Source organism: Girardinichthys multiradiatus, chromosome 2 (assembly GCF_021462225.1).
Source record: "Girardinichthys multiradiatus isolate DD_20200921_A chromosome 2, DD_fGirMul_XY1, whole genome shotgun sequence".
In the NCBI taxonomy this organism is placed as follows: domain Eukaryota; kingdom Metazoa; phylum Chordata; class Actinopteri; order Cyprinodontiformes; family Goodeidae; genus Girardinichthys; species Girardinichthys multiradiatus.
In genome coordinates this window covers 22,754,758-22,779,190 of record NC_061795.1, presented here as the reverse complement: position 1 = coordinate 22,779,190, position 24,433 = coordinate 22,754,758, and the positions used below count along the sequence as shown (strand labels likewise).

At 38.0% G+C, this 24,433-nt stretch overlaps 1 protein-coding gene across 3 annotated transcripts; it reads left to right on the top strand.

Annotated features, from left to right (window-relative positions):
- The first annotated feature begins 999 nt into the window (after window positions 1-999).
- On the top strand, window positions 1,000-22,669 carry nptna (neuroplastin a). Of its 3 annotated transcripts, none has more exons than XM_047351871.1 (8): window positions 1,000-1,369; window positions 10,085-10,253; window positions 10,337-10,431; window positions 11,947-12,080; window positions 14,375-14,648; window positions 17,193-17,214; window positions 21,335-21,411; window positions 22,402-22,669. In XM_047351871.1, exons 1-7 carry the CDS (start codon window positions 1,279-1,281, stop codon window positions 21,393-21,395), a joined length of 846 nt encoding a protein of 281 aa, XP_047207827.1. In that variant the 5' UTR covers window positions 1,000-1,278; the 3' UTR covers window positions 21,396-21,411; window positions 22,402-22,669. The 3 variants fall into 3 exon arrangements, with proteins under 3 accessions (XP_047207827.1, XP_047207845.1, XP_047207836.1); XM_047351889.1 differs by having other exon boundaries at window positions 1,001-1,369; window positions 17,208-17,214; XM_047351880.1 differs by having other exon boundaries at window positions 1,001-1,369; window positions 17,205-17,214.
- Window positions 22,670-24,433: the final 1,764 nt, after the last annotated feature.

The window sequence follows — 24,433 nt, the reverse complement described above, 5'->3', positions numbered from 1 at the left end:
AAGGCCATAACCCATTCACTTAATTCTAGCTATATAGGGCATCTAGACTTATTATTTTTTTAAATATATTTTTCCTCATGTATTTCCGTGTTTATTGTATTTTTAGTGATTAAATAGAACTATAGTTTTATGCTTTACTCTTTCTGACATGATCTTTGCACTTTTCTATTTTGATTAGTTTTTTTTGTTACTTATATGTTCTGTTTGTGGTTCACTCTGTTGTTGTGAGACTCTTGCTTCTTGTGCTCTGTGCTTCGTGTGGGGGTTTAGATCCTGGGTGCCCAAGTCCAGTCCTGAAGAGCTACTATCCTGCAGCTTTTAGAGGCATCTCTTCTTCAACACACCCAGATCAAATGAATGCCTCGTTATCAGGACTCTGCAGAGCTAAATGACATGCTAATGGGGGAGTTCAGCTATTTGGCTCAAGGGTGGTGGAGAAGGGGTGCATCTAAAAGTTGCAGGATAGTGGCTCTAGAGACTGGACTTTGGCACCCCTGATTTAGATCCCTATTTTCATGTTCAGCTTTTCATTAAATAGATTATTTTGTGTTCTATGTACACTATCTCACACACTCACACATTTAGATTTTGTGCTTATTATTTTACTTGTCACTTGAATTATTATTAATAATAATCATCATTTCTATATAAATTAATTCTAATTGAAGGCACAGAAATTGACTGTTGAACACACAAGAAGTGTTTTGTAAATGAGATACTGGACTGGTTGGCAGATGCGTATTTAAAAAGGTTTAATTTAAAAAGCAATTTATTACTGTTCCAAGTAACCATAGCGACCATAGTTCAACATACCTTGAAAAATATTGTCTTTAATTGACTGTAAACATTTTAGCATCCCTGTTAAAATAACACCTGTCCCACAAACGCCAGCTTCCATCTCGTCTCCTGCTCCCACATAATTGTTCCATACTCTGCTTTGTGATTAGACGTCATGTAATAACGAGGTCCCGCTGTCTCTGCGCTACTTCGAAATATCGCGGGATTTAGGATTTAAGGGGGGATTAAAAAAGCTGGTTCCTTCCTTGACAGCAGCGCCACCGGAATTGACACTGACTCAATAGAGCCGCTCAGGTAAGACGGCAGCAGTACCGTCTCCGGATTCCCGATACTCTACCCAGCGACACTTCCCCTCCTCTCTCCGCGTCACTCCGCAGGAGTGTCTTGGAGTCTCGCTGAATCCGTCCCGCATCACCGCCACCCGCTCGGGTCACCTTAGCGCTTCCCTACCGGCATCTCTCCAGCAAATCTCCTCCGAAGATGATTCCTGGCAAGCCGAAAGCCGCAGTTATGTCCCTATCGGTGGCGATATTCGGGACGCTGATGCTGCAGTTCGTCTCCTCCCAGAACGGTAGGAGATATTCTCCGCTTATTGAAAAAAAAAAATGCATGCCTGAATTTCTCACCATGGCTGGAATGCGGTTTTTATGCATGGAAATTAAAGCCGGCAGTGGCTTATTTAGACACGTTTTTAATGAAATATGAGAGATCTTTTTAGCATTTCGGAATTCCTCAACGTTACTGTTAAAGGAAAAAACGCACTGCGCCCATGGGGCTGAAAAATGAAACAAATAAAAGGCTGTTTGTTTCCTGTTTGTAAAGCGTTAAAATGAAGAGGCAATGAATCATTAATTGGCTACAATCTGTTTTCTGTAGGCTGAAGTGGGCCGAACGGAGGCCTGAACGGCGTCCCTAAAATGTCCTTTGAAGTGTGGTTGTGAATACTGAGCAGCGCAGCCAGTCAGCAAGGACAGGTTCTTCTCATTAGTTTGGGAATAAAGCTGCAAACTAAAGTTTAAAATCACCTTTATATGCATGTCTGCAATCAGCTCTCTTCTCTGTGCTCAGATATCTGAGGAATTCTGCATTTAGTCTCTGCATCAGCCCATACTGCAACAGAGCTCATCATGTAGGCCCGGTGTAATTAGATGTAGGGCTTCAGGAGTACAGCTCTGTAAATAGCATCAGTCCATTTTGCTGCATGCTTCTATTTTTAGTAGAGAGAGATGCTGCGTTGGGAGCCGAGGCTTCAATGTCCCATGAATCTGTTAACTCCTCTCTGAAATGTTCTGTTGTGCAGAAGGGCATTGATCCTCCAGCATGGAGCCCCTTCTTTCTCATAAATCTCATCCCCAACAAAAGCAGCACAGCTGAGTAGCTGTTGCTGCCAGGGTAAAGTGCTGCTTCAATCGCATTACAAGCACTGTGCGAGGAAGACTCAGAAGCTTTGGCCTCCCTTGGAGTGGCCCGTATGTGGGACTGCATTACACATCTCCTCCTGCACACCCACTCCTAACATCTCATCAGTCTGACGAATAATTGATAAAGAGCAGACTTGTTATGTATTAGCTTTGCACCTGACAGAGGGATGAACATTGGGATCTTACCATTTTCCATCTATTATATGGCACCAAATTGCAACAAATGCCATCTGAAGGCGCAAACGGGTCCAGTGGTTATCAAATTATACACACTCTCAATGTAAATCAATTCAATTCTGTGGAATTCAATCTGAGGTGTACTATAGTACAATTAATATCTGCTGATCGAATAATATTGCCAAGTGGTAAAGCCCTGGTGATTATCACAGTTGTGCTGTAAAATGTACTTTCTGTATCAATGTTGTCAGTGAATATTTTGTTTTCCAAAGCAGAATATTAGTGCGAGGGAGTTTCTATGGTTGTTCATAAAGCTATTCTGTTTTCTGCTGATGTGTGTTACATTCAAAGCGCAGGATCTATGACCAGTGATAACCATATTTCTGGTAAGGTTTCATAGAAGCCATGAAGTTACTAAAAAGGTGTAATTTAGTGAGATATTCAATCTAAAGGGCATGTTGAAAAAGAAAGAATGTAATATATAATTGAAGGTGCACCGATCTGGCTTTTACTGGCGAATATTGAATGTTACAAACTTTGACTATGCAAAAAAGTGTTACCGATTACATGATAGAAGTATAGTTTATAAATTCAACAGAAAAGGAAGCTTTTACAAGATTATTTGCATCTGTGCATCAATGCCTATGTTCCTAACCTTTTTCGTAAACTCGTGTCATACTCCTCACAAAATGTATTCCTCCATATTTAATGAATAAGAAAATCAACTTCAGAGTTTCAGTATTTAATCTGCCTCCTACCATCAGAACTATCAGGAGAACATTGGCCACTTTTTTTGTATTCACCAACCGATTGATTATTGCAACACCAACTATGATGCCAATGATTTCCCTTAGATCTGTGGACGGGGTAAAGAGTAGATTCTAGACATGCATTCCTGGTCAGAGGTTTACATGCATTCATCATAGACTTGAATGTCATATTAATTTTGGTCTTTTTTCAATTTTGGGGGTGGACACCATACAATAGCAATGCTTTTTAAAAGCAAGAATTGGTTGCACAAGTTTGTACTTTTGTGGATTTGAGAAATCCACACAAACGTATGGCTCAAATATATACACAAACCCCTGCTGTTATTAGAAATAACATCCCTTTGCAAGATGCAGAAAAACACACACTTTTGGTAGCAATCAGCAAGCTTCTGACCTAATTCTGCAAGGATATTAAACCATTCTTCTCACCATAGAAATTTCAGGAGTTTATTCATATTGACTGGTTTCCTGGTCTAGGCTCTGCTTTTAAGCATAGTGTGCTAGGTTTGTCCAAATAATTGATATTTTAGTATAAATAGTATTCGAAATAAAAAAAAACTATTCAAAGATACTCATGTGTCCAAATCGATACAAACTGACCTATTCACATTAGCCAAAGTGTCGCACTTCTTCTGGCAGCAGCGCTGCAATAACAGAGACACTCAGCCCCTCAACTTATTTCAGCAACACATGACCACAATGAGCTGCAACTGGATGTTTTAAACTGCTAACATGGTGAGTACAGACAAAAAAAAAACGTGATCTTTAGGCAACAAGGCAAACAAAAGCATTTTTCAGAGGTACGTTCCCTATAAGGCAGACTGACAGGAAAAAAACAAAATGCTAAAAGATGCCACATGATAGATGGGCTAACTACAACCTATCGCTACCACGCTGATGTTTGAAGATCCTGTATCTGCAACAGGGAAGTAGTGAACCTCCCAGACGACACAAGCTAACGCTATCGGTTTAAATATTAGGACATGGACAACTGAATTACATTGTTCTGTTGGTCTGAGCTACTACAGGTGTGAAATACTGTGTAACGCTCCGGTCAAATCACACGATGCTCCATCTACTGCAGAACGAATCAACGCGGGAAAATGTTAATCAGCTGACAGCTCGCTTGGCTACTCAAAAGTGAAGCAAAAAAACAAAACAGTATGCCATTACTCCACCTTTAGTTGCAAATAGTAGGCTGATGTGGCTAATAATAACATACGTTATGGCTAGGTCAGACTGAAGCTGATAATTAGAGCAGAAAGAAGAAGAAACCCATAGCAACCTACCCTGCTGCTATAGTTGATTACTAAAGAAAATATGCAAAATTACCAGAAGGACATAAATTATACAGGGCTGCTGCTCAATTTATTAGCCTGGACCAGATCCTTGTTTGCACTGTAAAAATGTCTTGCATGTGCCAGATTTATGTTTGTTTTAAAGCACAATTTATTTTAGTAAAGAGTGAACCTTTATTTGGCTCTGAGTAGTAACTCATTTGTATCAACATTAAATTGATGGGCACAAAGTGACACATTACAGATAAACAGTTAGAATAAATAAAAATATACAACTGAATTAAATGTCCACACTTCCATAAAGGATATTAACACCTATATTAAGTATTATCTTGTCTTATTTTTTTGCCAGACAGGGAAGTGGCACTTTTAAATTATATGTTTTAAATGATGGCTGAATTGTCCCTTACTTATTGGTTTTGCCCTAATTAAGGAAGTTAAAATACTGTCAAACCGTAATTAATTATATATTTTTGCTCTTAACTAGAAGGAACCCTGTGCCTTCAAAAAATGTTGCAGCTTTATCGAAAATGGTATCAAGTGTTTTTCTTAGCATCGGTTTCAAGTTTGAATATAGGTTTTAGCCAGTCCAGTAGCTTAATGCTAATCTGCTCTATCCATGCGAAAAGTGCTCGTTATCATCGTGATGGTCACATATCCAGTTGTGTTAATGTTTTAGGCATCTGGTTGTTGATTGGAGGTGACATTGAAAAATTTAAAGCACCAGTTTCATGCTTGACAGTTGGTTCACTGTTCTTGGATCTGAGGTTGACTTCTTCATCATAATTCTTGTCATTGTGACAGAATTGCTCAATCTTCTCTTTGTCTGACCATAGAAATGTTCTCCAGAAGAAGGAAACTACTAATTTCACGTTGACAGTGATAGTATGTTATATACAACTCCTGTTTCATTTAGTATTTTTTCCTATATTGAGAGAAAAGTGATGTATCTGGTTTTGGCTGTTTTGTTCATTGAAAGTTTTTAGCATAAGCAAGCAGGCCAAAAAGCTTAGCCATAAATATTAGAGACTGGTTTAATAAACTATTCAGAAACTGCAGGCATCTAATGATTAATTTATAGCAGCGTGTTCAAAAATACAGCCATCGCAAACAAAACAAGGTGACAAATTGACCAGTGAGCATTGCTTTTAACAGGCATCTGGGTAGAGGTGATGATGGAGCATAGTGGCTACTGACAACAAGATGAGCAGTAATGAAATTCAAACCACCAGAGATTTATCGTATTCTGCAGATTTTCTTACTCCAACATTGAGTACTGCAGCGGTTCTAAAAAAATGACATGTTCACTAAAAGAACACAAACATAAAAGGAAATCATTAAATAGTTCAAAGAAAGAATGTTAACTGTGTGGTTTGTTTGTTTGAAGAATAATTTAAATGGCTCTGACCATTAGTTTATCAATCTCCCTGTTATCTGTGTAGAGGATAAATGGTCTCGGGTCCAATTAGTGTTGCTGTTATATTTAACATCAAAGACGATCTCCTGCCTCTGACATCTTTGAAGCTCAGAGCCTTTTGAAACTCCCTGATCTCATCTGTTTAACAAGAAAAACTCAGAAATCAGAATAATAAACTGTTATCATGTTATTCAGTATCAGTGCTTGTCCGAGTGAAAAAATATGAACTGTAGGGACATAGCTACAGATGTAGGTTTTAATAAACCTGGCTTGGTGACTTAATGAACTCTGTTTAAATTGAGTACATTTCTGTAGTTTTATCCTGCAATGTTTTCTAAAAATATAGATTTAAAAAATTTCGATTTGTTTTATTTTTTATTTTGTCTAGTTTGTGGTTTGATTGGTTGATTTATAAGAAATAAATATTTAAAGTTCATAGTGCCTGTAATTGTATTGTAAAGTGTGATGATACAGGTTAACAAGAAGGAAGCTGTAGGCTGTAAGCTTTAATAAAGGTGAATAAAAAGTGATTAAAAAAGTTTCATTGAAGCTCAAAGTTTAAGTTTTCCATGTTCTGCTTTATGAACTGTAAATATTTCACTTTTTATAATATTTTACTTTTAATTCAACAGATAAATAAATATTGATCATGAAAGGAAAAACAAACATGCTGCAGGTTCAACGATGAGCGTTTGTTGATGCATTTATAGATGTTGGAGATTTTGGTTAGAAATAGCTTTAGTTTTAACTAATTGTTAAGTGTATCAGTAGCAAAAGTTTTAAAAGGATTAGGAAAGTTTCAAGAAAACAGATCTCAGTCAGACAGTAAACCTATTACTAAAAGAAAAAAAAAATTTTATGTTCATAAATAGCTCTTGGAGCAATTTACTGATGGAGGTGAAGAATAGTTAAATTGTGTTTAATAAGATTCATGTTTTATGCTCATAAGTAAGCAGTCTGTGTCCACAGATGAAACTGCACATATATTAAATGTAATATAGCTGCTTCATTTCTGCTGCAACCACCTTTCACTTGGATGTAGTCGGTGGTCTGTACAGTTGCACTATGCTACACTGCATTCGTTTGACGTAGAAATAAAGACCTAATGGTTGTACATTTTAAATTTTTTTTTTGGCGCATTAACTGGGGCAAGACTTAATGGAAATGACAGTTTGATCACATAGTTCCACAATAATGCATGAAAGACGGACATCACCACAGGCCCAAAGTAAACTGACGTTAACCTCTACTTCACCAATGTCCATCTGACATTTACAGCACAATGGTGTGGAGGGAGATGGCCACCAGCTCAGCAATGTTGACACATCCGGTCTATCTGAGGTGACAGCACCTCAGCACTTTTAAGCTGAGAACTGAGTTTTTCTTCATTCCCCATCATGCTGTTGTAGGAGGCTGTCTGTTGCCAGCCTATTTTTGAGATTTACACTTGAGCTTCATAGTGTCTGCTGACTGAAAAAAAACGTCACTTTCTGTCTTCAATGATCCACCGGATCTCCTTTGCTGTTTCTTCATTTTCTTGCCTTGTTGTAGAAGTGCGCTTCTATGGAAACGGAGAGGGTCTATCACCATGCGCCTACACGCTTCCCAGAGACCTGGAGCTGCACAGCTTGTATAAATCTCCTCTCAGTCTCATGCTCTTCACGCTGTCTATAGACCAGGTTGATGACTGCAACCCCTTTCTTCCTCCTCTTCTTCCTCTTTTCTGTTCAGCAACAACCAGAGAGAGGTTTCAGTCCTTTAATAGAAGCCGTGTTCGTTCTCTGATATGTCTCATCACTGAATAATTATCTAGAGATTACTAATGATGTTTTCATTAAGCAGGCGTGAAGTGCTGTACATGACAAGGTCACATAAAGGACTTTTTTACATTCCAGTGCTCCACCAACCGGCTGCTGATTTTATATCATTAATTGAACAAATTAGGTGAGAGCAGCCTCGAAGGGACGTCCCGGCAGAACTGAATTAAGGATTCCCAGGAATAGCAGCATTAATGGCTCAGCCAGACGTGAGGTCATGTCTTCAGCTGCTTGCAAAAATGCGATGTGTTTGTGATCATATAGCGTCACACGGGTTTTGTATATTTTTGCGTCATATTTCATGACGTTTTAGTGAGTGTTTGTTTTGAACAATTTGTGGGCTTTTATTAAATCCCCCCCTAATTTAGCTTCATTGCATCCACTTAATAGCAGGGTTTAAAATAATTAAGAGTAGATTTATTGCAATTTTTGTAACTTTATTTAAAACTTCGGCTTAAATATTTTAAGGAGGACTAATATTTAAAAACATAAATAGGTATATGATTACTTAGGAAGCTGAAGCCGTTACTTCCTTTCCTTCGTTTTTTTTTTTTTTTTTTGCCTGTAACACACATGTTCTTGCTTATATTGTTTCTTCCTTAATTTGTATTTTGTCCGCTGTTTTTTAATTTAACCGTTCCTTATGTTGCCTCTTTATTTTTTTGTTGTTTTAAATGATCTCTGGATACGCCACCCACCAGCGGGCTTTGTGAAATCCCCCCTGTCTGAGACCAAGCTCACAGGCGACACCTTTGAGCTGTACTGTGACGTGGTAGGTAACCCCACCCCGGAAATCCAGTGGTGGTACTCGGAGATCAACCGGGCCGACTCCTTCAGGCAGCTGTGGGACGGCGCCCGCAAGCGGCGGGTGTCAATTGGTACGGCGTACGGCGTCAACTCGGTGAGCGTGCTGGGGGTTTCGCATCTCACCCTGGATGATGCCGGGACCTACGAGTGCAGAGCTAGCAACGACCCTCGGCGTAATGAGCTCCACCTAAACCCAGCCACCACATGGATCCGAGCTCAGGCCTCTGTAACTGTGCTGCAGAGTGAGTGGTCAGTGTTGAGCAACCCACCCACCCAGTTCCTGTGTGACTCAGCCTCCCCTCAGAGGTCTCCAGAGGACCGGTAGCTTCCTCCGTAGGTGCCATCCTCCCCTGCAGACCTGAAAGTGAAGGAAGGCAGAGGAATAGTTGTATTATTGTCTGCAGCTCATCCCCTAATTCAGTCCTCCTTCATCCATCCACCGTGTAGAGCCAGCCTTCCCCTTTATTCCCAGTATTCATTCTTTTATCCTTCCACACATTTCTTTACATTTTTTTACTTTGATAAATTGTTTTCTTTAGATTGTAAGATATGCCAGTTGATTTAACTTGCTCATTTGTTTAAATAGAGACAAAATACAATTATCACAATGTAAAGAGATTAAATGTAAATTTAGCTGAGTAAGCCTATAGATGAAATTTCAACTTTGTTGTAATAAGGTATCCAACATAAAACACATGAAAAAGATCAATACTGCTATGAAACAAATCAAAACCTTCCTGCAACATATCACGTTTTTTTTTTTGTCTATTTCAGGAGTTGGGCTTTTAGAAATTAACCTTCATACATTTAGTGGATTTTACATTTTGTTAAAGTGTTTGACATTATCATCTGACTGATTATTTGTAACATGAATTCCTCATGAGTAACAATCTAAAAATTTCATTTGTATATCATTAAAATAGCACATGTGAATACATTTGAGCAGTCTCTTTGCATGAGCACTAAAAAACTGTTTTGTAAAATTGGTAATTAAAAAGTAAAGCTTGAGGATACCACTGACCAAACTGTTCCTCATCTACATTTTGACATGTAAGGCTAAGATGCCTCTACCAGAAGTAGTTACGGCACTGTATGCCTAACTGTGTATACTGGGTAAACGTTGAAAGTTTACAGGTCTTTTCATCTGTACAAAAAGAATAATGAGAATTTGAGCAGAGTACCATCTCCAAAGAGAACCTTTTGTTTTTGCTTTTTTGTTTTTTCTGCTTTAAACATCAGAAGCTCCTGTTTTATGTAAGACCAATCCTGCCATAATTAGGAATATAAATAAATGCTCAATAAATAAATAAGAATACGATTAAATACACCAAAAATTAAAGTTATTTGAGCTGCAAGTTTTATTATAACCTGTTTGTTTTTATCAAATAATAATAATAAAAAATCGGTAGACTTCTGCTTGCTTTTCAACACTTCCTTTGCTATATTTGTCTAAAGAGATGTAATATTAGGATGCCTGACAGGACTTGCATGTATCGGTATATTGTTGCTTACTTCCTTCAAAACAACAAGACCCGGCTAGCATTAGATTTTTATTTGCTGAGCTGTCTCTCTGTTCCAGAGCCATCAATTGCTGTCTCTGAATCGGTTATTATTATCTCGGAAGTGGACAGCATCTTACTGCAGTGCAACTTGACCAGTACCTACAGTGCCCCCCAGGAGAGCTACTGGATGAAGAACGGGGAGGAGATCTTGGGAACACGCAGCCCAAACAAGAACACTGAGCACAGGTGGAGATATTAATGTGTCAGTGATAAATATAAGGTTTAGCAGCCTGCTATGGGTAAACCTGAGGTTCTTTTCTCATACACAGGATTAACAGACCTAGAGGAGATGATGCTGGTGTCTACATGTGTGTCTACAACTTTGACATGGCCCCTCCTGCTAACGCCACCATCGAAATAAAATGTAGGTGTTTATTTATGAGCTGTGGGCACATTTGCTGTTTTAGGGGCACATTTGATTTGTCACCAGTCAAAGCTGCCTTGAGCCCTCGCTGCCCTGTCATGTGGGGACCTGTGATTTCAAATGGCTCTGCTAGCCGCTCAGGGGCAGCCAGCGCCCTTGACACCTTCATCCAGCCAACACCCGGCTCAGTGGCAGCAGATGGTGTCTTGTTTGCCTGATGGCAAGGGATTATGTCTCAATGGTAAAATCCGGTCAACCTTTGCTGCTGTCTCACTTGCATCGCTATGGAGGCAAATTGGATTTTAGGAAGGTGTACTTATTATTTATTTCTGCTCATCTAGGCAGAAAATGAACAGTTTCCTAAAGTAAAGAATTCATAGATTAAGTCATAAAGCTTGATATTTAAATTTATCACTTGCTTCTTAATAAATAGATTCAATTTATGAAGGATATTTTTATGCAGAATTTAATGTAAGGCTTCATTAATATGGAATATTTCAGCTTAAAGGGCAAATTTTATTTTTTAGAGCCAAAAATCCTAAAAATATTGAAACCATGAAATATAAATAAATCACAATCTACATTTCCACTAGGTTTAAAAGGGAATAATTCATTTTAAAGGGTACTTATCTTACACAAAAATAGCCTCTAGAGCATTGCCTTCTAAAACAGGAAGCGTTTACTTTTATGGCCAATTACATAGCCTGTGACTCCACACCTCTTGATAGAAAACAGATTGTTTTCTTGACAAAAAAGATCTTTTCAACCAGATTATGCTGAATGGCCGTGGGGCGGCTTATTGGCAACAAGCTAAAAGGATGTAATTTGCACTTTTCCAGCAAAGATAATTCAAGGTGTAAATGGGTGTGAGCTCAGTGAAAGTAAACAGGTGAAGAGGTTGGATTTTTCTTCACCCACATCAAACAGTGTCTTTGTCAGAAACACTTCTGTATCAAAGAGTTTGAATCTTGGATTTAAAGAAGGCATCAACCCAAAAGTTGAGGAACAACACAACTTATGCCATGGCTACTACAGATGGCTCAAGAAGGGAGTCAACAGCCTGACCATGATGAGACTAAATGTGCAGTTTATGAGCATTAAGTTTAGCAGTTAAACAAGGTCTTTACTGGGTCTCCAAGCTGCCACATAATTTTTCATGACTTCCTTCTCACTCGATAACTCACATTATAAATCTTTACTTGATGAACTCAGACGGGAGCAGGAGTTTGGTGTTCCAGATGTAATTTTATCACTTTTCGACATCTTTCAGCTGTGTTGTCTCTTAAGCAGTGGTTGTGTGAATATGAAGAGAATTACACCATGCTGTGTTAATGTTTTGCTGCTGGTACGTTTCCAAGTTCTTGGTAAATTGATGCCATTATTTATGTAATCTTGTAGAGGGATTTCTTTGGTTTATTATCTCTTGGAAAATAAAAAAAAAAAACAACCCTGCAATATACATTCTGTCCATTCTTGTTTATTTAATGAATGTCCAAATTATTTTCTTTGTTTCAGCTGCTCCCATGATTACAGGCCATAAGCGTAGTGAGAATAAGAACGAGGGCGACAATGCTGTGCTCTACTGTAAGTCTGTGGGCTATCCTCACCCTGTCTGGACCTGGCATAAGATCGACAACAGTGGCATAAGGGTATTTCATAAATAATGTCACAATACACAGTTTCATGAATAAAAATGTATTTATTTCTTTATTTTATGCTTATTTTTAATATTATTTACTGCAATTCAAATGTACAATACTAGTTATGTTTACATTACTTTTCTGTGTATTATTATTATTATTATAAAAATGAACTTCTCAAAAGATAACAGAGAATATAACAAGAGGACTTTTTCCATCACTGATACCTACAAATATGGACTTGTAAATATTTAAATATGGTCACTATGAGTTGTTTTTTTCCCCCTATTATTCACACTTCTTATCTCTCCCTTTTTAACACCCAAATAGATTCAAAAATCAATAATGTGTAAAAAGAGGGACTGAGCAATTTATAAATATTAATTGGTGGTTGATTTTAGTGCCTGGAGTACATGCACTGACACATCTGCTGCTCCTGCTTGATTCTGTGGAGGGTCTTAGGGGGTTGGAAAAGGTCCCAGATGACAAAAGGGGAAGTAGCAGGGTACATCCTGTATAAGCTTGCATGCCTTCAACCAAGGCCAATTTAGAAAAAAAACCAAAAGCAAGGCAAACCAATAAAAACTAATTCACATAATAGCTGGAAGTTGGAAGAAAATCAAATCAACAGGTCAAAAATCTACAGTAACAGTCCAGAGCATCGAAAGATTTAAATGATAAAAATAAAACTCTCTCTAAAGACATGAGACGCTAGTAGCAAATGTCTCACTGAAAGCAATGCATGAGAAAAACCTCATGGGGGAAATCAATGCAGGGGTCACCTCTAAGCCTCTAAAGCCCACCATCGTGAACAGGTTGTCACTACATCTCCCAAATCCAAGTTAAAACTGTTGGCCTCCATGGCTTGAACAGCTATCTGAGCAGAAGGTAGTGCTGAAGATTAGGAAGTCAAAATCCAATTGTGTTAAGCCACCATTTGTTTAACAGCTGTAATGTAATATTGTGGGTTCTCAGAAGATCCTTGTGAGGCAGCGTTTAGGCCAAGAAACGGCTGCATAAAATATCAAATATTTATGGTGTATTATCAAAAAAATAAACTAAAACACTGCTTGCTCCAGCACAGCCAAACTAAAATGAAGGAATTAAGAATTATGTATTCACTGCTGGAATGTTAAAAATAGTCCTGCAGCAAAACGTGAAGTACTGCTTTAAAGGCTGTGATGCAAAATTAAAGGCTACCTCCGCACGTACTGGTATCCTCTTAGTTAAGATGTGTAAAACACCCTGACAATATGTTATTTTCATTACAATAACATAATTGTTTTAAAGAAATGAAAAGTAATGATTTTGTTTTTTGTGCAAAATCCACCTCACTTAATAACAGCCCTAAGAATTTCAATTAAATAAATGTGGCCTAATATTTCTTCAATAAATTTGACTACTTTAAGTTGATCAGAGTGTCTAGGAAAGGCAAGAGAAGTTGAAAACAAATCTCTTGACATCTTTGCATGTCTCCATAACAACCATTAAAAATGCTATATACATGCTAACTGGTTGTGTGAAAGGCATGCCAGGAAAAACCTTTTTCTTACCTACTGCCTAAACAAGAATGTCTGTAGATGGCCAAATGGTACAAGGACTTTAGAAGGCATTGTGTGCTTTGGTCGGATGAGGCTAAAATTGCGTCTATCAGCAGCAAACACTCCTGGTGAGTTTGGCAAAGGATCAATGTGTGGAAAAGCTCTCTGTTAAGTGTGGTGGAGGATGTGTGATACTGTGGTTTCTCTTTCTCAGGCCATATGAACCATGTTTGATTGCGTGGCACGATGACCTCTTCAAAATACACAGAGATTTAAATGAAAATCTTGCCAGTAAACAAAAATGTTTCCTCATTGGGTCTTTAAAAAAGATAATTACACAAACCATTTGGTCAAATCCACACAAAATTGTCTCACTAGACACCAAATCAACCTTCTTTCATGGCCATCTCAGTCCTCAGACCTAAATCCTACAGAACCAGTGTGGGGTGCGCTGAGGAGAATCGAGTATAAGAGAGGAGACAGTACTATGGACCATGTAGAGAGATTATACAGAGAGAAATGTTCAAGGATTCCTCTCTCTTGATGTGGGATTTTTTCCTTCCTTAAAAGGTTGGACTTTTGTAAGATTTTCAGTGTTGAAATCTTCCTATGCAATAGGGAGAATAACACATTTAGGCTATTTACACATCTTTAGCAATGGTGTGAATTAATATAGTGGGTGCTGCATCTAAAAAAATAATTGCTTTCATTTTGCTAAACCTTCAGTAATTCTTAACAGATTTCTGTCCAACCCCTTGGCAGGATTTTGACAACTCCACCGGACGCTTCTTCATCAGCAGCAGGGAGAACTACACCGAGCTGCAAATTGCCGACCTGGACATTAAGCTGGACCCTGGCGAGTACCTATGCAACGCCTCCAACATCATCGGCAGCTACAGCGAGAAGTCTGTGCTGAGGGTTCGCAGCCTCTTGGCACCGTTATGGCCGCTGCTGGGCGTTTTGGCTGAGATCATTATCCTGGTGATCATCATCGTTGTTTACGAGAAGCGCAAGAAGCCAGAAGATTTGCAAGACGGTGAGTCAACAGCTGTGATAGTCAACTTTATTTGGGGAGTTCTTGTTAAACTTTGATCTCTTGTGTAACGTTTGTGTTGATTCTTACATTTTTGTGTTTATAGTCCCTCTTGTTAAAAAAAGCACAGCTTTTCTGCTTTGGTTTGTTTTCTAGTCATCTGCCTGAGACACTAGAGGAGTCACTTAACACTGTGCTGTCCATCAGGTCAATAATTTAGTCTGCTCAGGTAGACCCAACACAGACACTGTTGCCGAAGGCTGCACCTTGTCAGAACAGTTTCATCTGTTTAATATTAATGAGTAACCTGATCCTGCAATCTCGCAGATGTGGACTATTTCAATTATTCATTTCTTTCCAGGGATATTGTGGCTTTTGTAAGCTTCTGCAAACTTACCCAAGACACTCATCATTTAGCTGTGCACTCAGCAGTGCCAACCTGTAACTCTTTAATTTTATTAGCTATTTTGGTTTTGAGAGTCTAGGTACATAATAAATGATGCATTAATGGTATTTGAGTGACCTTTTCCACTCAAAGGGAATTTTGATAGGGTCTCACGCTGATCAAATGCAACATGCAGTGTATGACTGAACAGCCAGAGGTCTGTCTTGTCACTGTACAGGAATACAGCATATTTAAGCTTAATGAGAAAGCTGCGCAGTTTAGCAATCTTAACAGGGCTTCTACGCAGACTTGAAAAGTATGGAATTAAATTTTATATATATTTCCAACTATGATAGAAGGAAAAATCAGTTTTTAAAAAGGTTTGAGTTTCCAGGATTTGTCACATTCCATTATTGAAAGGAAACAAAATAAATAAAGGAAAGTTTACCCTAATTCATATTCAGATGATCTCCTTTTTCTTTGATTCACCACATTATGTGTTTGAGTTAAGGAGAGCAAAAGGCTGGAACTTACAACGGACTAAAAAACCAAAACTCTGGTAAACTCTGTATTTTGGTTTGGCATTTTCTAATCGATACAATAATAACAGCTAACTCCCAAAGAAGATTTTTGTTGTTGTTTTGCCTTTTTTAGCAGTCTAAAAATACATAGTGGTACTAAATGGCTGCCTGATATTACAAATTGGTGTTGATGTGGAAGGAAGCTTGCTTTAAGATCCCTTCTTTCAGCCTGTAACCACAGCTAATGACCATATTTCAAGACCATAGTCCTCTAGTGGCTATATTGCTTTGCCAATCACAATAACCTAATAAAAATGCATTGAAAGGGAGGGAGAAGCAGAAATTATTTTCTAAACTGATTAAAACACATATCTTTCCGTGGGTGATGTTAAAGTGCGTAAGAACCGCTCGATTTCACAGCATCTGTGATTAGTACTGTGAGTGAGGTTGGAGTTAGCCAATCACATCTCGCATGGCTGCAAAGCCAATTGTATTGGTCACGCCCCCCCACCCTAGACTCGGGTTGAATTTTGGCGGATGGCGGTGTGCCACCCTGTGGAGTCAGTGTAAATGCTCTCTTTCATTACAAAGGGTGCGTAATTACTTTGGAGTTCATTCTGTGTCATGGCGGTGGGGAGATGGCACCCTGGCAGTGTGCAGAAACCAGTGGGGGAGGGGCAGCATTTCACCACTCTATGCCTTTTCCATCAGGAGAAAACTCTGAACATCCTGGACATCTCATTAAAAACAAACTTAAAAAGTAGGAATGGTATGATGGAACATTTCAGCAGTTTTGAAACATTTTAAAACTTGCTATAGCTTGATGCCGGTAACCAGAATTATAAGAAAGATATAAAACACAAAGTTTGTAAGAACCCTGTGTTAAATAGCATTGATCTGATTTGTATATTGTGTGAGTCACACAGTAAGTTAATTTTTTTGACAAAATTAGCTTTGGCTGTTGAATGTTGTAACAGACTGCTGTAATATCTCTCGTCCTCCTTTCCTAAATTGCATAACCTAAACTATGTTCGTGGTAAGTGTGACACTTTGCATGCTGCCTGAATTTTAATGCACCTTCAGCCTCATCTTCCTTCAGTTCACAACCCGGCTTATGCTTCAGTTTGTTTTTGTTGGGTTTTTTTTGTTTTATTTTCTAAATTACTCCATATGGGGGCACAACACTTCCAGTGAGAGCAGCTAGCCGGTGTACTGCAGTGAAGATGCTTTGTATCCGTCACTTCTGCTGTCTCTGTTTCAAACTGCTACAAACCACTAGTAGAGGGGGCGGATACTGATGGACCTGCTTCTCATGAATCTGAGTGAACTCATGCTTGTCTATGCATGACTGCAGTATATTATTTAAAATCAAACTTCTGACTCTGTGTAATTTTTCTTGCATTTACATGTTTTTTAACTGTCAGAGTGATTCAGTCGGGCTTCTTCTTCTTCTTCAGCATGTCAGTCTCTTCTTTAGGCTGCTTCCTCACTCCATCACTCTGTATGGATGTAGTAGAGATGAAAGCGCTCTGTATGTTACAAGTTAACTGCTTGTTATTTCATCAGCGTGTTCACCTCTCCCACGGTTATTTTATTCATTTTCTGCTCCTCATTTCTCCGTATTTCTCCCTGTTGCCGCAGATGACGACCTAGCAGGACCAGTGTAAGTACAAACATTTAGCCTTTGCTACCTTATCTGTGTTAAGCTTTGTGAAGTAGTTTGGGTTTTGTTGTAGATTATCCTGATGGATCACACTGTAAATGGTGTCTCCAGATCTGGGTCAGAGAACATACAAGTGCAATATTACTGTTTCAGATGTGAAAGAAATCTCTGGATGATTGATGTTAGAGTAGAACATGCCTATTTGAAATCAAAAGTTGACATCTACTTTGTGATAAATTTGTTTTTATAATGCTAAAGGTGCAACAGTTTAAAACCGATTAATGTTAGTCAGTCGCTGTTAGGCATGGGCCGATATGGGATGGTACCCTTGAGTAAAAGTTTCAAACATATCATAGTGTTATTAGAAAATTTCTAAAGAAATAGCTTTTATGTAAAACAGCTTGCTGACACAGAGTTGCGTTAGTGATGAGTATTGCTTCTTTAATTTCAGCACCTTGACTGTTTGTGTTTTCGCAAACAAAAATATTTAAAAAAAGATTAATTACTCTTTCTCATAAAAAAAGAACAGTGTAGGAGCCTTATTTCAGTCAGCTTACCAGCAGTGTGCAGGTGCTTGTACATCCAGAAAGAAAAACCCAGTAACTTTTCTGATTTCTTTTGCATGTTTATAATTGGAGTTTAAGAGGTAGGAAGAATATGATGTAACATTTTTGCAATGCTTCATCATGCTGCACAGCATATACCAAATTAAACAGACTGATTATAATCATTCTTTTTCCTCGCTGAAACAAATTCTCTACTCTGCAGTAATAACCAAGCATCAAACTACATAACATTTTAATAAAGGAATTTACACCTGGCTCCAGATCTAGTGCACACCTCCATAGATGAACATAGATCTTATGCTAATTTTATCACCTGTCCACCTTCTGCCTTCTGAGTTATTCTTATTGTTTTTTTAAAGAAAGTTCCCATCATAGTCTTGTCATTATAACACAATATTTATGCTTCCTGTTATAGTTCCTAAGGGAATAAAATCTAATTTATGAGAAACAAACCTAATAAAGCTGGAATATGCAGTACATGACTTTCCATAATTTAATACCCTGTTAGCGCATTAGCTGACCCGATTTACCTGGCTTATCTGAGCTTCACTTGAACCTCTCTATATGGATCTAGTAAAAAATCCTCCCAGTTTGGATTCTTTAATGCTGGAAGATGCATTTATAAGTTGAAAAAATATTATAGTTTCACCTAAAATGAATGCCATCCCATGGTAGATTTATTTGCAAAATTCAAGATGTTTTTTTCTGGTGTTTCCAGTTAACTAATTACAAACGAAACATTTTTAAAGATTAAATAAAACTAATATTGCCATAATTTTATCCAAAGAAAACACTAAATCCCACTTTCACTGACAGCCACAGTCTCATAATTATTTAGCTTGGCGATGGCTCAGTGATGCTCTGGGGCTGCTTTGCTTCGTTGACAACTGGAACCCAGCGGTTTGTGGATGAAACAAGATGGATTTAAACAAATATCAGGAAATCCTGGGAGAATTATTCATGGAGTCTGTGATTGGTTTTAGAAAAAGTCCTGAAAGATGATAGAGTAGCCTTCATAGGTGTCTGACTTCAATTCTACTGAAAATCTCTGGTGGGATTTGCATCCCACAAACCCGGGAATATTGGTGAACTGGAGGCCTTTGCCCATTAGGGGTGAGCCAAGATTCCTCAGGAACGCTGCCAGAATCTGGTGTCAAGCTTTTAATCAGGTTTGCAGAAAGTCATAACAGCACAGGGTGCTCTACTTAGTACTAAAGGTACTTGTCACTAAGTTGTTAGTTATTTTAAGATGGCAGTAGTCATTAAAGTTACATTTGTATTTAATCGGGAGAAACCACTTGTAATATATTTTGCCAGTAAACTTCATTTATAGCAGGGTGAATAATTTCAGGTGAAACTGTAACTTAAAAAATGATAAAGTAAGGTTACCCTCTATAGTTTTGATGCCATAGTCATGATATTTATTTATAAGCAACATTCCTGTCATCCCATAGTGTAATAACTTCATTCTAAATTACCTAAATCAGACTTCCCCACCAAAATAACAACAATCCCACCTAAAAATGTTAAGCTAGGTAAATAAAATAGTAATTTTTATTGAGGAGCTACTATAAAATGCCATTTAAAATACAGAACTAAGCTATACAGGTCCTTCTCAAAATATTAGCATATTGTGATAAAGTTCATTATTTTCCATAATGTCATGATGAAAATTTAACATTCATACATTTTAAATTCATTGCACACTAACTGAAATATTTCAGGTCTTTTGTTGTCTTAATACGGATGATTTTAGCATACAGCTCATGAAAACCCAAAATTCCTATCTCACAAAATTAGCATATTTCATCCAACCAATAAAAGAAAAGTGTTTTTAATACAAAAAACGTCAATCTTCAAATAATCATGTACAGTTATGCACTCAATACTTGGTCGGGAATCCTTTGGCAGGAATGACTGCTTCAATGCAGCGTGGCATGGAGGCAATCAGCCTGTGGCACTGCTGAGGTCTTATGGAGGCCCAGGATGCTTCGATAGCGGCCTTTAGCTCATCCAGAGTGTTGGGTCTTGAGTCTCTCAATGTTCTCTTCACAATATCCCACAGATTCTCTATGGGGTTCAGGTCAGGAGAGTTGGCAGGCCAATTGAGCACAGTGATACCATGGTCAGTAAACCATTTACCAGTGGTTTTGGCACTGTGAGCAGGTGCCAGGTCGTGCTGAAAAATGAAATCTTCATCTCCATAAAGCTTTTCAGCAGATGGAAGCATGAAGTGCTCCAAAATCTCCTGATAGCTAGCTGCATTGACCCTGCCCTTGATAAAACACAGTGGACCAACACCAGCAGCTGACACGGCACCCCAGACCATCACTGACTGTGGGTACTTGACACTGGACTTCTGGCATTTTGGCATTTCCTTCTCCCCAGTCTTCCTCTAGACTCTGGCACCTTGATTTCTGAATTACATGCAGAATTTGCTTTCATCCGAAAAAAGTACTTTGGACCACTGAGCAACAGTCCAGTGCTGCTTCTCTGTAGCCCACAATCTCCACAATCTTCCTCAGGGTCCGGTCACCTCTTCTCGTTGTGCAGCGTTTTCTGCCACACTCTTTCCTTCCCACAGACTTCCCACTGAGGTGCCTTGATACAGCACTCTGGGAACAGCCTATTTGTTCAGAAATTTCTTTCTGTGTCTTACCCTCTTGCTTGAGGGTGTCAATAGTGGCCTTCTGGACAGCAGTCAGGTCGGCAGTCTTACCCATGATTGGGGTTTTGAGTGATGAACCAGGCTGGGAGTTTTAAAGGCCTCAGGAATCTTTTGCAGGTGTTTAGAGTTAACTCGTTGATTCAGATTATTAGGTTCATAGCTCGTTTAGAGACCCTTTTAATGATATGCTAATTTTGTGAGATAGGAATTTTGGGTTTTCATGAGCTGTATGCCAAAATCATCCGTATTAAGACAATAAAAGACCTGAAATATTTCAGTTAGTGTGCAATGAATCTAAAATATATGAATGTTAAATTTTCATCATGACATTATGGAAAATAATGAACTTTATCACAATATGCTAATATTTTGTGAAGGACCTTGTAGATACGAGCTGGAACTGATATTTTAGCCACATTACCCAAATGCCATTACGAAAAAGGCATCCCTGTATGGAACAAGATGGGATGGAGGATAAACATCTGACTCCTTCCCTAAAAAAACAAGGTCTGATTACTATCTGCTTCTGTCCCATTTAAATTGTGGCCAAAAGATCTGGTTTAGATCTGGTTCATGTTTTAAGTCTTCTGCCTATTCCACCTTTAAAATACCCTCATGTGTTGTCTTATTTTTCTCATAGCATTCCTACACAACTTTTTTTTGTTTTTAACTACATATTTCCAAATTTATTAAGTCAGCTGTATGTTTGTCTATGTGTAGCACCTTACCACCACAGCAAAGTCCTCATACATGTGAAATATTCATTGGCATTATAGTTTTATTCAGATTTCTGAGTCTAGTCTTCATCAAAGATTTAAATGCAGTGTTTTTGCTTTGATGAATGTGTCTTTTATGGAAGATAACTGACTTTCACTTCCTGTTTAAGGAAAACTAATTCGACCAATAACCACAAAGACAAGAATCTCCGTCAGAGGAACACAAACTGAGAAACCAGACTAAAGAGTAAGTATGTCATTATGAAGGATAATGTGAATGATGGGCAAGAGATGCACCGAGAAAATAAGTGACTGGTAGGAGCCGATTATTAGGTTGAACGACCCTGACCGGTAAGAGGCTGGTCAGAAATTGTTACAATGTATTAATTAGTGGTTGGTGCATCTGTCACAATAAGTCAGCAAAGACCACCAATTCGAGCTAACAACCAGAAATGTTCTTTTAATGAAAGATTTTGGCTAAGATGGCCATTAATCACACAGTCTGAACCTAGCTTTAAAACCTACCAGGTCACAAAACAATCTTTCCTTGAGGAAAGAAGAATCAAAGTTAGCTATAGTAAGTATATGGGAGGTGTTTACAAGAAAAATCAGAGGAATGAAAGACATGTAAGAACCTCTTTAAAAACTCACTGTATTTGTCACTACACTTTAAGACATATCTGTGGTTTATTCAGGCTGCAAGAGAGAGCAAGACTTTAAGCAGATGAAAGGAAAGAAAACCCGACTTCATCAAAGTCTCTCTGTTTTATTCTTTTGTGCTTCAAACCTTTCTCTCATAGAACATGTTAAGTTTGAGAATGTTATCAACCTTCTGGAAACCCCAGAATTAACTTGAGGAGTTTCTGTTAAATAAACAAAAAGGGACTGCTGGTTTTGTAATGCTAATTGAAATCTGGCTAAATCAAACGGTAAAAACCTTTTTTGTGTGTTTTACAGTAACTTCTTTTTTCCTCCCTGTTGCTCCTAATTTAAACAATTAAGGAGCACTCATGACAGAAAGGTTAGAAGCACATTTTCTTCTATGAGGTTCTTTCATATTCTTAGTTCTTAAAGAAAAAATGGTGACAGTTGCTATCAGCAGGTAAAGCTTGTTTAAAAACCAAATATCGGTGCATCTCTAGATGGGCCACTATCACAGTATAACATTGCAAGATAATGGTCTTCATTAAAGATGTTGACAGACTGGTTTAATGATCTGAATCTTCTCTGTTTGCAGGTTTCATTTTTCATGTATTGACCATATGAAGGTAAACAAGAGAGGTCTCCATATCAGTCACTCATAAAATGTATCTGCCATTTGAAAAGTGGTTATAGGGAATTTAAATGAGGCATGCCTTATCATTTTATTTTGTGAGGGTGTGTGACATGAAGGTACTCGAACCATTACAGATTTAACATTATAATCATTGTTGCTGCATGCGATTGTTGTTTTTGGATTTTTTTCCTTCTCAATCACTAATTTTATATTTTTACAACTTCTAAGGTGACGCATGCGAAATGTTGACCTTCTGTTTGACACAGAAATGGATTTCTTTTTCTTTTATTTCTCCTGAGGTTGTAGAAACTCTGTACTGTGAAAAACACAATTCTGCAATGTAAAAGAAAAAATCACCATAATCTGGTATGACAGATGTGTATAGTTTTATCATTCTTCTGCATACCGTTAATTAATTTTATTATATCATATAAATATATATATATATATATATAATATATGTATATCACATTTAAGGGCTTTGCAGTGTCCCTCTAAAGTTGTTAAAGGTTTACTTCATGTATGTACTGTATGTAATAAATCACTATAACTATGTATCAGATCACAATTAATATAAAGATTATTCATATCATATGATGCACTTAAATGTTAGGAATTATGATGAACTGTACAAATCTACTTAAGGAAATCTGTACTAATCATTCTAACATATTATTTTATATTCATGTGTATTGTACAGCATGGCTATTATCCTATGCAATTATTATCCATATCAGTATATTGAAAGTCAAAGTCCTTGCAGCTTCTGATTCCTCTGTGACAAAGCTTTAAACTAGTAGGATCACCATAGAGCGCCAATGGCATTCTTACACAGCTGCATGAGATCTCATCAGCTGGCATGGGAGGTGGCGTGTGAGAACCTCATGTCAGAGCTGACACGTGTGAAGAAATTCCAGGACTTCATCTCATTTTTAACAATAAATACATTAAGACAAAAAATCTCCTGTCTCTTGAGTTTTTTTTAATAGCCCAATCATGCTGTTCTCCTTGTGAAAAAGTGTGGAGAAAGTGCACCATCTAGTGAGATTATGAGGGAGTTACAGCGGTCAGCAGTGCAGCTTGCCGTTTATCTGCACCATTTGGACCAATAAATTGTAAGAAGTTATTTATGTGCCAATAAAACCAAATCTCTACCACAGAGTGCTCAAAATATACAAAAACTATCATCTCTAAAATTTTCAACTTTTAATTTGCTGTAAAGTTTAAGTGCTATATTATATGTAAAGAAGACCAAAACGGATTTAACTCTTACAGAGGATAAAATGCTTCCTCTGTTAAGAATTGTTGACGGGAAATGAGAAGTTTCCGTCAGCCTCATCTCATTCCACTCAGTGGAGATTTGATCAATTTGATCCTCCTGATGAAGGGTCTCCTCCAGAACAATTTCACAAGGGTGGCCAGATGGGGACCAGTGATAATCTTGGAGTGGCCCACCAGAACTGAAAGCCATAACAGAATTTGTGGAGCTTTATTATGCTATTGTATCTTATAGAGAGATGGAGCACATGCATTGAAATGTGGCAGCCCATGGACAAAAAAATGAGCATAAATAAAGAATTAATGGACTTAGCCATTGTCCCATAAACTCTTAAATGCAGCTGTTAGAGAGCATTAGTGAAAAGACAGCATCATGAAGGAACAAAACAGACAGGTCAGGTAAAAGGTTTTGGAGACGTTTAAGCATGGTTAGGGTATAAAAAATGTCCCAAGCTTTAAACCTCTCTGAGAGCACTGTTCAGTTCATCATCTGAAAATGGAAAGGATACGGCACGCATGTAAACCTACCAAGACACGGCCCTCCACCTAAACTGACAGGGTGGGCAAGGAGAACATTAATCGAAGAAGCAGCCAAGAGGTTCATGGTAACTATGGAGAGATCAACAGCTTAGGTGGGAGAACCAGGAATTAGTCAGGCATTTTACAAATGTGGCCTTTGGTGTCAAGTAGAAAACCCTGTTAAAAGAAAGCAAAA

Bases quoted from the DNA above. Each gene is read 5' to 3' on its own strand.
- nptna (XM_047351871.1), top strand. From the start codon at position 1,279: ATGATTCCTGGCAAGCCGAAAGCCGCAGTTATGTCCCTATCGGTGGCG. The intron at 10,432-11,946 runs GTAGGTGTTTAT...TCTTTGTTTCAG, and splicing joins CGCCACCATCGAAATAAAAT to CTGCTCCCATGATTACAGGC. The intron at 12,081-14,374 runs GTATTTCATAAA...ACCCCTTGGCAG, and splicing joins TCGACAACAGTGGCATAAGG to GATTTTGACAACTCCACCGG.